At 50.3% G+C, this 13,635-nt stretch overlaps 2 protein-coding genes across 2 annotated transcripts in view; one reads left to right on the top strand and one right to left on the bottom strand.

The window, feature by feature from the left end:
• Nucleotides 1-1,015, bottom strand: part of GUITHDRAFT_154760 (hypothetical protein) — a gene marked incomplete at its 5' end in the record, with an annotated part of 2,633 nt that extends 1,618 nt beyond the window's left edge. Inside the window, 5 exons of the mRNA XM_005825189.1 lie at nt 40-209; nt 276-313; nt 454-521; nt 588-666; nt 950-1,015. Of these exons, the coding sequence (XP_005825246.1) occupies nt 40-209; nt 276-313; nt 454-521; nt 588-666; nt 950-1,012 (418 nt within the window). The remainder of the gene's footprint in view (nt 1-39; nt 210-275; nt 314-453; nt 522-587; nt 667-949) is intronic.
• Nucleotides 1,016-3,093: 2,078 nt separating this feature from the next.
• GUITHDRAFT_144373 (hypothetical protein) lies at nt 3,094-12,285 on the top strand (the record flags this gene model as incomplete). Its single annotated transcript, XM_005825188.1, has 30 exons — nt 3,094-4,223; nt 4,337-4,430; nt 4,653-4,736; nt 4,785-4,865; nt 4,926-4,967; nt 5,302-5,609; nt 5,770-5,914; nt 5,964-6,043; nt 6,070-6,154; nt 6,353-6,560; nt 6,754-6,878; nt 6,942-7,145; nt 7,192-7,364; nt 7,412-7,508; nt 7,552-7,633; nt 7,683-7,994; nt 8,045-8,178; nt 8,229-8,339; nt 8,509-8,658; nt 8,854-8,984; nt 9,042-9,213; nt 9,403-9,601; nt 9,748-9,955; nt 10,038-10,490; nt 10,534-11,053; nt 11,112-11,183; nt 11,399-11,509; nt 11,648-11,707; nt 12,006-12,164; nt 12,211-12,285. The coding sequence occupies 30 exons, from the start codon at nt 3,094-3,096 to the stop codon at nt 12,283-12,285; spliced, it is 5,805 nt and encodes a 1,934-aa protein (XP_005825245.1).
• Nucleotides 12,286-13,635: the final 1,350 nt, after the last annotated feature.

Here is a 13,635-nt window from a genome sequence, read left to right as displayed (position 1 = left end):
TTTCGTACCACCCACCACCCTCCTCCTCCCCCCTCCCCCCCTCCCTCCTCCTCCTCCTCCTCCTCCTCCTCCACCACCACCACCACCACCTCCTCCTCCTCCTCCTCCTCCTCCTCCTCCTCCTCCTCACAATGTGCTTATTGGACCATGTCGTCTTATGCTCCCCATTCCCGTACATGGCACCAGAGAAGTTCTCGTAGTCTTGGTACCTTCAAGCAGGACGGTCAGCCTCCGAGATCCAACAGCTGCACAGGAGGAGGAGGAGGGCGTCTCACCTCAGGGTCCTGTCTGAGCCCGAGAGGACGGAGTATGCCTAACAGGATGAGGAAGAGCATGCACACAGTCAGCTACAGTCTTAAGCCCTCCAACCTCCTCTCCTCGCCTCTTCCCATCCTCTCTCTCCCCACCACCACTACCACGTCTCCTGCTCTAGCTCAATCCTCCTCGAGGTACATGTTGGATACGCTTGAACTCAGCTTCCGCCTTCGTGTGCGTCTCTGTCCCAGCCGCTCCATGAAGGTCTGACGCGCAGTGCAGCTGTCAAGATGGAGAGCAAGCAGGGAGGAGGAAGGGGCGAAGAGGATAACCTGGATGCCATTTTCTTGCAAGATCCAGCCATGCATTCTTGATGTCTGCTGAGGTGGATCCTCTAGGGAGGCCAAGGATCTGAACGAAACAATCAACGACTTTAGATTCACTTGGAGCATCCCAAGAATGGCTGACTTCAACTACCAATGGCCATGAAACTGACAACAAAACTGTACTACATCAATATCTACCTATCAGGATCATTTTCACGATCATATACTGATGGTTTGACCCCCCGTACATGTCCGGTGTTACTTCAATATCCTTGCAAGACAACAGATGCTACTACATCGACTTGTTCCACTCCAACTCTCAATGTACCACTTCCTCTTCCTCGGCAGGGCTTCATGCTCTTACTCACCACGTGAGGGTCCTCGTCTCCTCCCATGACGCTCCTCCCGCTCATCCTCCGGCTCCCAAGCATCACCACCCTCCAGCAGCGCATTTTCGCTAAAGATCTTGTAAAAGGCCTGAATGAAGGGGTGGGGGTCCAAATCATCACTTTGAGTACCCACCCTTTTGTATGGATAATCCTCATAAAATACCCGGCACGTGAAGGGTGTGCGTAATAAAGCGGAAAAAGGAAACAGGGGGTCGGGAGATTTGTCGAACCCGTCATTAGTCCAGGAAAAGGAGTGGTGGGGGTATATACCCCCCACCCACATCATCTAGCTCCCATTCAAGGGTTTTACATCGGAGTGCCCTGGGACTTATCTTCACCGGTATGTTGGTAGCAGAAAATAGGGGTGGGGGTCAGGTAAGCATTTATAAGCAAACTACTAGGCTACGAGTCCGTACGGTCCGATCAGGCCCGGATCACTGTCCGTCCGATCAGGATGATCGGGTGGTCCGATCCGGCCCGGCGCCGGGCGCGGCTGACTGACTGATGCCGCCGATGCGGCACTCAGGGGCTAGTCACCGTGGGCGGCCCGGCGGCCCGGCCCGCGCCGCTACTAGTCCGCCGTCGAATGGTCGCGGCTGCGTCGGACGAGTCACTCTGCGGCTCGGCGGAGGCGGCCGCCGACGGTGCCAGCCTCCGCCCGCCGCTGGACCGCGTGACGAGTCAGCCGCTCGGCTAGTAAGGCGAGTTACCGTCGGGCCGCCGTACTACTAGTGACACTGTGACTCAGTAGTGTGAGGCTTCACTGCGGCGGCCCGGGCTAGCCGGCCCCCGGCCCGGCGCGGCCGGGCCCCGGACCGTACCGGCGACGGCCCCCAAGGCCTCTCCCAACTTAAAATAACAAAGTACCCACCATATCAAGATAACGATTTTGCAGTCAAAACATGGGTAGGGGGTCATTGATGGGGTATAGTATGTCTAATGAGGTGATGGGGGTGGTGAATCTGAGGAGAAGGGAGGGGTATGATGTCGGTTTGATGGAAGGGGTGGGATACTGGAGTGGGGGAAAAGAATACTGAGGGTAGGGGTACGACAGCCTTGAGGTGGGTACTTTCAAGTACCCTGCTAAAATTCTTCCACAAGACGGGTACACTTGTACTCTATCTTACGACCGGTGGAAGAAAATATGGACCGGGTAGCGACCACTACCCCAAATCTGATCAGTACCCTACCCCATTTTGTGATTGGGCACAGCTGTAACTACCCCTATATACTGGTTGAAGGGTACCCTACCTAGAGATCAACATCACCAGCACCCCTTACATTCCCCAGCACAAAAGACTTTGTCGGATAGGGTGGAAAGGTACCCCACCCATGTCGCATGGTGATGTACGTTACCCCTTGCATCATCTGTTTCGAAACAATTTACCTCAAATGGTGGGGTACTTGAAAAGAGAAGTGTAGGGAAAAATGATGGGATATAAGGGGGTGGGTTATACTACCCACATGTGTTCGTGAATACCCCTATCGAAGTTCAACCTCCACCCCTACCTCCTCTCCCTTGGTTGACCACCCACCCTTGAATTTTCTGCTGTTTTCCTCCAGTCTGGGGGAACAAAGCGAAATTCATGGAGGCCAAGAGAGTAGACAAGGGCGAAGAAGATGAAAAAATGCAGAGGAAATCGAGCGAGATGGCTGTGGGAGGATACTTTATCTTCCTGTTTACCAGTTATACCATCTTCAAACTTGAATGGCATTCAGTTGATCAACATCGAGAGCTGAGAAACCTTGGACGATTAGTCAGGGGCAACGAATTTTTGCGATCGCGGAAGAAGTTTGCAAAGATGAGAGGAGATAGACTATGAAACTATGGAGCTTAATCGAGCTTGTATCCAGAGGGTGAGATGGCAAGAGAGACATAGTTGAGACCTCACAGTGAGAAAGTAGAATTTATAGCGAAATCCAGATTTTACGCTTGTCCAAAGTCCCGATAGTAGGCAGTACTTTCCCCATGATTTGAAATTTATGTGGAGCACCTGGAATTTTCAGCATCATTGATGTTGACTTTCGTTTCCTAACAGGACATCATCGCACGGAAACTGTGTTGTTGATCAGGAATAAGTTGCAGCAGTCCAATCGGGCTGAGTCACAAGCTTTGGGGAGTGATGCCTGAGATCGATTCGAAACAGGATGTGCAAGCAGGTGACGAGGATCATGCAGAAGGCGATGATCACCCGGTGATTGAAGGGAAGGCTCAAAAAGATGCCGGGGGCAAAGTAGTCGAGGGCAAGGACGTTGAGGATGAAGACAGTGAGGGTTTCAACGACCAAGAGCATGCGGCGACCAATGACGACTCTCCGAATTCCAATGTTGATACGCATGAGATGGAGACAAGATCGGTAGATTCCAACAAGCAGCTGGACTCCCAAGACGGCAGCCTACATGAACAGAAGTCTTGGGAAGAGGAAGGCCAAGGAGAAAATTCGACACTCGAGGAAGATGGCAAGGTCGAGGAAGAAGCTAGAGAAAGCGAAGCCGAAAATGCAGATGACAGTGATCGTCAGAATGATCATGATCATGGCGATGAAAAGGAGGAGGGACAGGAGAAGGAGGAGGAGGAGGAGGAGGAGGAGGAGGAGGAGGAGGAGGAGGATGAGGAGGAGAAAAGAGAAGAATCTGAAAGAAGGGAGACTGCTGACGCAGAGGTGAAGGAAGGCAATGAAGAAAACGATGAACAAACTGAAGGGGTCGAGAAGACTGAGGTAGAGGAACTCCGTGACGAGACTGCGCCTCCTGATGCTCAAGCAACAACCGATTCCGGGGAAGAGGAAGTGAAGGCTGATGAAGGGGTTCATGACAAGGGAGGAGATGAAAAAGATGTCAAAAGCGGGAACGAAGAGACAGAGACTGACACTGAGACAGCTACAGTAACAGCCACAACTGAAGAGGCTGAAGTTGACCACGATCATGAGAATCAAAAGGATGTTCAAGAAATCAAACAGACAACTCCCGAGCAAGGTGCGGCCGAAACCAATCAAGCAAGTGCGAAGATTCCACAGAAAGCACGATCGAGTTGGGGGGGATCGTTGTTTGGATGGAGGAGCAAAGAGCCAAAGGGTGATACTCAAGATAAGAGCAAGGCGACTGCAAGATTGTCCATGTCCATGACGACGAAGCCAGATTCGCACATGACGAGTGAAGTGTGCAAACTTCTTCTCAAGGACCTAGAGACGCTGGAAACGAACACCCCAAGGAGTCAATACAGATATCGTGAGCTCTTGAAGAGCGCAGAGAGGTGAAGTTTGAGGCATGCGATAAGAATCTCTTTGATGAGCCTCAGATGTGTATGAGCATCCGTTGTGAAATGTGTCTGTTCTATCGCTCATTTCGTATGTGACTTTGATTTAGGATCATCCGCGACATTGATGAGGAGCACCATGATCAAGACAGCCTGACGAAGTCGATCAGATCGAGTGATGCAATCCTCAAGATCGCTCTCCAGGTGAGACACGGGTTAAGTGTAAATTCGCAAAGCAAATCTTTTAGTTTTGCTGTTTTGTTTGGATGCCACGGGGTGTATCGAAACGTCCGAGCAACTCTCATGTTTCTGAACTTGCATTCTCTCATGTTTCTGAACTTGCATTCTCTCATGTTTCTGAACTTGCATTCTCTCATGTTTCTGAACTTGCTTTCTCTCATGTTTCTGAACTTGCATTCTGTACAGGCCTCTGAGAGCAAGACTGCAAACTTGTCTCGCATGGGACTCTCAATGCTTCAACGCCTTGCGGCCTGCGATGGGATCGATCCGGTAAGCCAGATAATTTCCGAGGTCGTTCAACCCTAATACAGGATCCAGGACGAGTTTGTGAAGGCTTCAAATGTGTTCAGACTAGCCGTTGACAGCACAGACGAAGCATTTCAACTTCGAATCGTCCAGGTGCTGTCGTGAGACCGGGCAGTGACCGCTACAGTTGTAGTGATGTCTCTGTTTCTTCAGTTGTGCAGCACGTCACTGCAGTCGCCAAGAATATGCTTCCATGTACGTTTTCCAACTGCCCCCTTGCTACGTATTCTCCCAAAGACAGATGAATGAGCAAGTTGAGAAGGGATGCAATGGAGCTATGGATGAGAGCGATACCTAGATGTACAATTTAAGGAAACCAGAACCAAGTAGCAAGATAGAATTTTGATCTAGAGGGCGGAACATATTCATTACTCCTTCTGACACGTCTGTGCAAACAGGAGAAAGCGATGCTTCTTTGCATTGAGACTCTTTTGTCATTGCATGGAAGCCGCTACACTCACGCCGCACAGGTCCACAGAGCTTGCAAGTATGCGTTGCAGACTGATCTCTCCCATCCTTTCGACTGCAGATTGCAAATTTGTCCATCAAGTCGTCACTGGAAGGATTCTTTGACCTTCTCTCAAAGTTGTACGAAGGAGAATGCAGGGAGGCCATCATCGTCATGCAAGAGCTCGCCAAGAAGAGTACCGAAGCTGAGCCTGCAGATCTTGAGAGCCACGTGACGATGATCGGATCGCATCTCTTCCGAGAGTTCTCATCCATTATCAAGCTGGAGACGAGCAAGAAGCTTCAGTTTCGCCCCCACTTCTCAGTATGTCCCATGATCCTCGGGATTCTGGACGACATTCTCCGTGCTGAGAGCAAGATATTTCACAAGTATGACCTGTGATGAACACGAATGGATGCCGTGAAGTTGAGACGATGCATGCCATGATGAAATGATGTGGAGTTGAGAGTGATGTGGAGTTGAAAATGATCGACGCTGTGCTTCGTTCTCTCGTGTTGTCTGTGCGATGACATTCTTACTTTTGGGAAGGTCGAAATCATTCCTCAACATCCTGAACGATCAGATTTGTTCGGTCCTTGTTTATCAGCTGCAAAGAGTCGCTGAGGCTGGAACCCGAGCTTTCGTCATGAAAGATTCGAAACAGGCTGTCTCTGCACAAGACATCAACATTGCTGTGAGATCGCTCCATACCAACTTGTCTTTGCGCTGATCATGTCTGGAAGATTGTGAGGCTGTTGCGATGTTGCTCGGCAGTGATCAGCTACTATTCTGCTCCCAACAGGTCTGCTGAATGCGAAGGGAGGTGTGAGGGTTGACAACTTTTTGCAGTGATGACGACTGCAACGACGATTGCGAATCCAACCTGTTGTCTTGTGTGGCAAACATGATCTCTCTCTTTGTGCACATGGCACAGGTGACGGCGCCTCTCTCTCTCCCTTCTCATCGTTGATGCGAGATTGTCGTGGTGTTGTTACTGTCGATCTCATGGATGGTTCTTGACCCGTATGCATCCTCTCACTACCTCTTGCCAATCGAATCTTTGTAGTGCGAAACAGTTCTTGCAATCTTGGTCTCCTTCGTTGTGCTGAAAATGCCTGATTCCATGCTCCAGGAGGCCAAGCCGTCATGGCTGAAACTTGCTGCTCTTGAATGTCTACACGAATATACAACATCCGACGAACTTCCGACCAGACTGAAAAAGATTCACATCGTTAGCAGCGAACTCAATCAGTCAAGCGATGCAGAGAACGTGATTGACATGGAGATGGATGCGTTTGCTGCGATAGTTTCAAACTATCTCGACCCTCCTCATCCAAAAGGTCTGCCATTAGACTTTACCCTTGGCTCTGTGTGTTGCAGATGTTGTATTGCTGTGTGGATATCGTTGATTTCGTTGCTTGTTTGGCAAGACTCATGTCATGAGAAATTGAGTTGATCATCAGTACAATGATTCATGCGATAGAGCCACGTGCCGAGAAAATTTGCTTGGACAGGATCTGATTGAAGCTGCAGAGACAAAGAATACACGATCAAGCAAGCAGATGGTCGCTGCCCAACGAGAGCTGCCTGTGAAGAACTTCTTGTCCATCACTGAAGATGAGAAGATGTCATGGAAGAGAATCATCGACACCGTTTCTGTGAGCCCTCTTTGCAATCTTTGCCCGTCTGCTACAGCAGATCCTTGATATTTCTTTATCCAGGGCGAAGAACCAGTTTTACCTCCTGATTGGGACACGATCGCGTTCGAGCTTGCCATAATCTGCTCCTCGAACCTGTCATGCGCGATGAATGAGATGTGCAACCTTCAACGACCTATCTCTACTTCTTCCTTGAGCAGCTTCGAGGATTACCCATCGTATACTGTGACAGACACAAAACCAGATGAAGAGAGCGCATCGTCCAAGGTGACGGGCTTGCTGTTGTAGTTGTCATGCTGCTGACTCGTTCCAGGTGTGCAACCACATGATCGACAGTTGGACCATCTCACTGATGGGATTGACTCGCCTTTGCATGCAACACATCGAGAATGACAGGCTCTTGCAACTCGTCCTGAGGTCCCTCTGCTCCTACATGCAAGCGAGCAACGAGCTCAGGCAGTTCCACTCTAGAGACCTTGCGTTGAGGTACAATCTTGGGCTGTTGGTGAAGAACGACCTGACGCCCCTTGAAGCATCATCTGCAAAGCTGTCGGTGCTCCAGCTCCAGACTCCACAACACAACTGCCTGCACGCCCTCGCCTGCTCATCCTGGACTCGATCATCCGCATGGTAGGAGCGTGTGAGAGAAGCGTGGGGATGACAAGTACGAAAGGTGTTCGATTTGGGCGAAGACATGCAGCACTCTTGGAAGATTCTCTTTCCTGTCTTGCAGTATTGGACTGCAAACATTGCAAGTAAGGACTTGTTGTCAACGATCCAGATTGCCCTCTCACGCTTCCACAGACTTCGGGTTGCAGACGAAGTTGTCTGTGTACATGAAAGACAAGACATCTGAAGCCTCCACGTCCTTGGGCTTCGCCCAGGAGGACGTGAAATTTCTCAAGCACGTTTCAAGGGGAATCGACAAGATCTTTGAAGACAGCGACAAACTTTCAAGAGACGCTTGCATGTCGCTACTCAAGACGCTGGAACAGGCTGCTGTTCCTACGGAGAAGGCAAAACTGCGATGCCTGCGCCTGAATTTCGCTCATGGTTGTCATCAGGAAGAGGCTCAAGACGGGAGTGTGGAAGATGCAGCAGACAAGAACAACTTAAGTAGAGTCTTGAAGAGAGCATCTTGCAGCTCACTCACATTCTGTCTGCAGACTCTGTCTACTTCGGGATGTCTTGTGCATTTGTGGTCGCTGAGAGCAATCACGCACGGTTGGAAGAGATATGGGACTCTCTACAGACCACCATCGTCAAACTTTGCATTCATGAAGAGAGTCAGATCAGAAAGGTTGAAACAAGCTCTTCTCACTTTGTTCTGTCACTGATCATTTCATGCAGGCTGCGATCTCGATCTTCGAGAGATTCGTCGACAGCTTTCTGGAGAAGAGAGACCTCGCGAAAGCTTCGGACGACAAGCTTGAGAAGAGTATGCTGGGATCTCTTGCTGAGGTACATGATGATGATGCTGGTGCTGGTGCTGGTTGTGATGGTGATTGTGGTTGTGGAGATGATAATGAAAAGATTTTGGTTGTGATTTTGGTTGTGGTGGTTGTTTCTGACGACGATGACGATGATGACTCACGCGCGTTTGATGATTGTGTCTCACCATCGTGCTCAGATCTTCAATCAGTCGCCGAAAGAAGTGAAGATGGAGATCTTGAGGTGCATTTTCGAGATTCTCAAGAAGAGGGGAAAATCGATTAAGTCAAGCTGGTCCATTCTCATGCAAACCTTCACGAACATCTCCAAGTCCAACGACGTGGCGTTGGTAAGAGAAACAAATAGATTTCATTGATTCACTGGCACTGGCTCTGTCTCCTGGACCCTTTGAATCTTCTTCTACATCTTCTTTACTACGTGTTTTCCTTGCGTGCAACTATTCCATTCCTGTCTCTCCTTCGGTGCCTCTCTCGTTCTCCACGCAGCTTGTCAGACCTCAGCTGTTGCAGTGACTTCAGTACAGGTGAAAGAAGGAATCAAGTGCGTATCTCTGGTCTCGAGCGAGTTCTTGAGCGAGCTAGACGAGAAAGAGTTCTCCTCCTTCCTTCATCTTGCTATCGCGTTCGGCAGGCAGACCTTGGACTTGGAGACAAGGTAGATCAGAGCTTTCTGCCAATCCATTCCAAACTCGCACATGACCTTCAATCTCAGCCTTGCCGCAATCACTTCCCTTCGTGATTGTGCAGAATTCGTCACTGCAAAGTTAATCGCAGAGGAGGAAGAGCAGGAAGAAGAGAAAGAGTCGACGAGGATCGAGAAAGTCCAGTTGTGGTTGTCCATTGTCGACGCTCTCCTCAAGCTCGGGTCCGACAAGAGAGAAAATGTAAACCTCTGCTCTCCTCTCCGTCGCGACTTGCCGTGTAGATGTAGTCTTTCACTGTTCTACCTGTATTTTCTGTGTTCATTTGGGATGATATGATACCTTGTTGATGATATGATAGCTTGGCGATGATATGATACTCGTATTCTTGTGCATTCATACATGTTGGTTGATGGAACCTCTTTGCAACAGGTGAGGAACGAATCTGTTAAGGTCCTGCTGGATATGCTTCTCGAGGACGAGCGAGTCAAACAGCAGTTCCACGACAAGATGGGGATAGTGATACAATCGTTCATCTTCCCCTACATGGAGCAGATCGAACAAACAACCTTCGAAGCCGTTGCGGAGGGATCGAAATCGACCCAGCAGTGGCTGAGCACTTGGTTGACAGGTGAATTCATGTGGAGATTGATGGGAGCCTTCAGTTTCTCGTCCTCCAACCTCCCCATTTTCCTCTTCCTCCTTTTCCTGCTCCTCCTTTTCATGTTTCTCTCCTCAGCTTTCTCCCTACGTTCCTGTCTGACTTCACCTTGGCAGTCTTCGACGGAGCGTGCAAACTGATCCAGTTGCTCTTCACCCTGCACCTTGAACATCAGGGGACCTTGCCCGACGATGTTGATGAGACCTGGAAAACTTTCATCTCTCGCCTAGTGTTTGCGTTTGAGTGCAGAAGCGAGTTGATCATCCGGTCTGCTGTATGCTCTATCTCAATCATGGTCAAGAGTATGAGCAAGACCTTCCCAAGGTAAATCGCAACATTGACAACCGTTTGGATCTCATCCCAAGAATCAATGTTCATGGCTCGACGTCTGACGCAAACATGTCAGGAGCATGTGGGATTCTCTCTGGGAATGCTTCGAATCCCAGGTGAAGAAGTCTTGCGCTAAGAAGCTCCACAAGACGGGAGTTGTGTGGGAAATCACCGACGAAATGTTCGACCTCGTCGACGATGCCATCACTTTGTCCCCTCAGTTAGTCGGTCATGGTGAACTCACCTCCCCTCTATTCGCTCGGTCGCTGACGGGGTTCTCTCACTCAGAGACGATTGCCCGACTCATCCACATCCTCGGCGTGATCGTCTCGCAAGAGAAGGCGGAGGAAAAGGAGGTCGTGAGCCATTACAAGAGGATGGCGAAACTCCTGGGAGGAAGGGAGGTCATCGAGCAAGTGACCCTATGGCACGAGCTCGTCTCCTCCCTCCTCTGCTTGCTTCCCGGAGACGAGAGGTCGTATGAGTGGACTGTTAACCTCAACTACACGTTCGCTCAACGACCAGCAAGGTGAAGGCTGTTGCTCATGTACGTCAAGCATGACCGATCACAGGTCGAAGGAGGAGATCAGTGCCGCCAGCCAGCTGCTCGCTGAGCTGTTCTGCGACGAGGCTGCTGTCGTCGTGCAGACAAATCTGTTCGAGAGGATCGTAGTCACTTTCCTTGTCTGCGTCTGTTCCAGGTCCTCCAGCCAGGCTGCTGTCCCATGGAACGACATAGTCACGTCCCTAGAGAGGGTCCTCAAGGCAGGCATGCCGATCATTCAGACGGCCTCGGGCATTTCCGAGGAGGACAAGAGCCAAGTATGGCACAACATCGTAGACGGGTTCAGCACAGTCCTCACCACTCCAGCTGCGCATGCCAAGGACGCGCAAACTTTCGAGCTGGACGAGGTTGACGGGATGATGATGCGGATCGTCTCCTCCATCCTCGCGCCCCTTGCCAGCCGCATCGACATGCACGTTGACGTCCTCAGAATTTTCGACGCCATCCTGGAGGACAGCTGCAAGCAAGCTGCTCTCGAGCTCCCGCTCCGTGTCAAGAGAAGCGCCTTGAGCAGGCGGGCACTCCAGGTCGGCCTTTCCCACCTGCCTTTCCCACCTGCTCCCTTGGCTGACCCCCTGTTGTCAGGAGCTGATGACACTCGCAAGCTGGAGCCCAGCAGCTGGAGTTCAGGCTGACAAGGTTGACTTTGCGGCCAAGGTGAGCTGAGGGAGGAGGAGAGGAAAGAAGGCAGAAGGGGGGGGGTTACAGCATCGATAGAAGAGGAGGAGCGGGGAAGGAGCTGAAAAGGAGGAGGGGGAAGAGGAAGAGCCGAGCAGAGAAAGAGGAGTGGGGTGAACAGCAGAGCTGGGGAGAGGAGAGCTGGGGAGAGGAGAGGAGGTCACAGAGGAGCGGAGACGTTGACATGAGAGCAGATCGTCATTGAGCGCATTCGGACCGTCCTTGAGATGCATGCTAACTTGGGCTCCTCTGTCCCCGAGCCCCCCGACAAGTCTTGGCTGGAGCTCGCGATCTCCTCTATCAAGGTTACAACAGTTGCTGCTGTGTTGCTCGTCCTGACGTGTTCTTGTTTTCCTTCTTTCCCTGTATCCTCCATCCAATCCTGTACTCTTGTCGTTACCTCCCGCTTCTCCTCCTTCGACTTCCTCTCGTTTTGCCATCAGAGCTTGGAGAGTCTGCGACTCTCACCATCATGCTTCGATCTCCTCGTGGAAGAGCTTGAGGTGATAAGGAACCATCCTCCTCCTCCTCCTCCTCCTCCTCCTTTTCTCCTCCTCCTTCTCCTTCTCCTTCTCCTTCTCCTCCTCCTCCTCCTCCTCCTCCTCCTCCTCCTTCTCCTTCTCCTCCTCCTCCTCATCATCATCATCATCACCACCATCATGATCGTCATCATCTTTCTGCTCCTCCTCATTCTTCTCCTAATCCTCGCTCTCAATCTCGTTGCTCTCCTCGTCGCTGCTCTGATCCTTGTCTCCCCAACTTCTTCCTCTCCTTCTGCTACTCCTCCTCACGCTCCTGTAGCCCCCTAGGAGTTACGCCATGGACGAGCTCCCGGCAAGAACCGAAGAGGAGGAAAAGGCCCTGAGGAAGCGATCTAGTCGGCTGCACGATCGGAGCTCGCAGACCGGACACCTCCTCCTCCTCTACTCCACCCTGTGCAAGTGTATCCTTTCCTCCAACGTGCGTTGCTTCGCTTGCCTCTACTCTCCTTGACTTGGATCTGCAGAGAGAAATCAGGGCCATGGCCAAGACTCTGCTGGAGAAGGTGGGAGAGGAGATCGGTCTACATGCTCCCATGTGAACTTGAGATCGTCTCATCCCCTCTACTGCCTCCTCGCGATCCTCCTACTCTCCATCCTTCTCCTCCTTCTCTCCTCCTCCTCCTCCTCCTCCTCCTCCTCTCCCCTCCCCCCTTCCTCCTCCTCCTCGTCATCTCCCTATCCCCCCTTGGTCGTGATCAATGTTTTCATTGTTGTCTTGTACATATTAACAGATTGAACATGGGCTACTCGTTCCCCAGCACGAACACCTGAACGCACGTCATCCACCCAGCAAGTCACTCCCGCGACGGACCGGCTGATAATGAACCAGCGGGTCTTGAAGCTGGAAGAGGATGTGATGGAAGCCGAACGTAGCGATCACCCGCCATCTGCAGCAACTCACCAAGAACAGAGCATGTCCGAGAGAGCAGAGCACGTGTACCCTTTCAGAAGGAGAGGCAACCTTGACTCTCCGTATATCCTGCAGGCAACAAGTGACAACATGGAACAAGATCGAGTATGATCGAACATGGTCGACACGTTTTAAACTACCTGTGCATGTTCCACCTAACCGTGTCTTGACCGACAGGGACAGCGAGGAGAAGAATTCCATTCTTCTTCAGCACAGCCTTTCAGCATGTCAACAACAACAACGTCGAGATATGTCACACAAACCTTCATCCTCTTCATCGACTTGATGTCTGCGTCAGGATCAAGCTTGCATGCCGTCATCACCGTCGTCGAATTCTCTTCCTCGTCCTTACCAGGTCCCCATAACGACCAAGACCATCATGCTCAAAAGTCGATATGGCAAAGGCCACGTCAAACGTCTGCTGCGATTTCTGAAACATGAAATGTCATGTCATATCATATCATATCATATCACATCATATCACATCATATCATATCATATCATATCATATCATATCATGTCATGTCATGTCATGTCATGTCATGTCATGTCATGTCATGTCATGTCATGTCATGTCATGTCATGTCACACCATATCATATCATATCATATCATGTCATGTCATATCATATCATGTCATGTCATGTCATGTCATCATTTCATATCATATCATATCATATCATGTCATGTCATGTCATCATGTCATATCATGTCATGTCATGTCATATCATGTCATATCATATCATATCATGTCATGTCATGTCATATCATGTCATATCATATCATATCATATCATGTCATGTCATGTCATATCATGTCATATCATATCATATCATATCATATCATATCATGTCATATACATCTATCAAAATCGTATCACCATCACGTCGGATTCATATCAGTCATGTCTCTATCATCACATCCTTCTCCTTACTTCATACTCTTCCACCGTCAGACTTTGAAGCTTCGGATGATCGTAG

The sequence above is a fragment of the Guillardia theta genome, assembly GCF_000315625.1.
Source record: "Guillardia theta CCMP2712 unplaced genomic scaffold GUITHscaffold_86, whole genome shotgun sequence".
Taxonomy (NCBI): domain Eukaryota; class Cryptophyceae; order Pyrenomonadales; family Geminigeraceae; genus Guillardia; species Guillardia theta.
The sequence above is the reverse complement of the archived record's forward strand: the minus strand, read 5'-3'. Positions and strand labels throughout refer to the sequence as shown.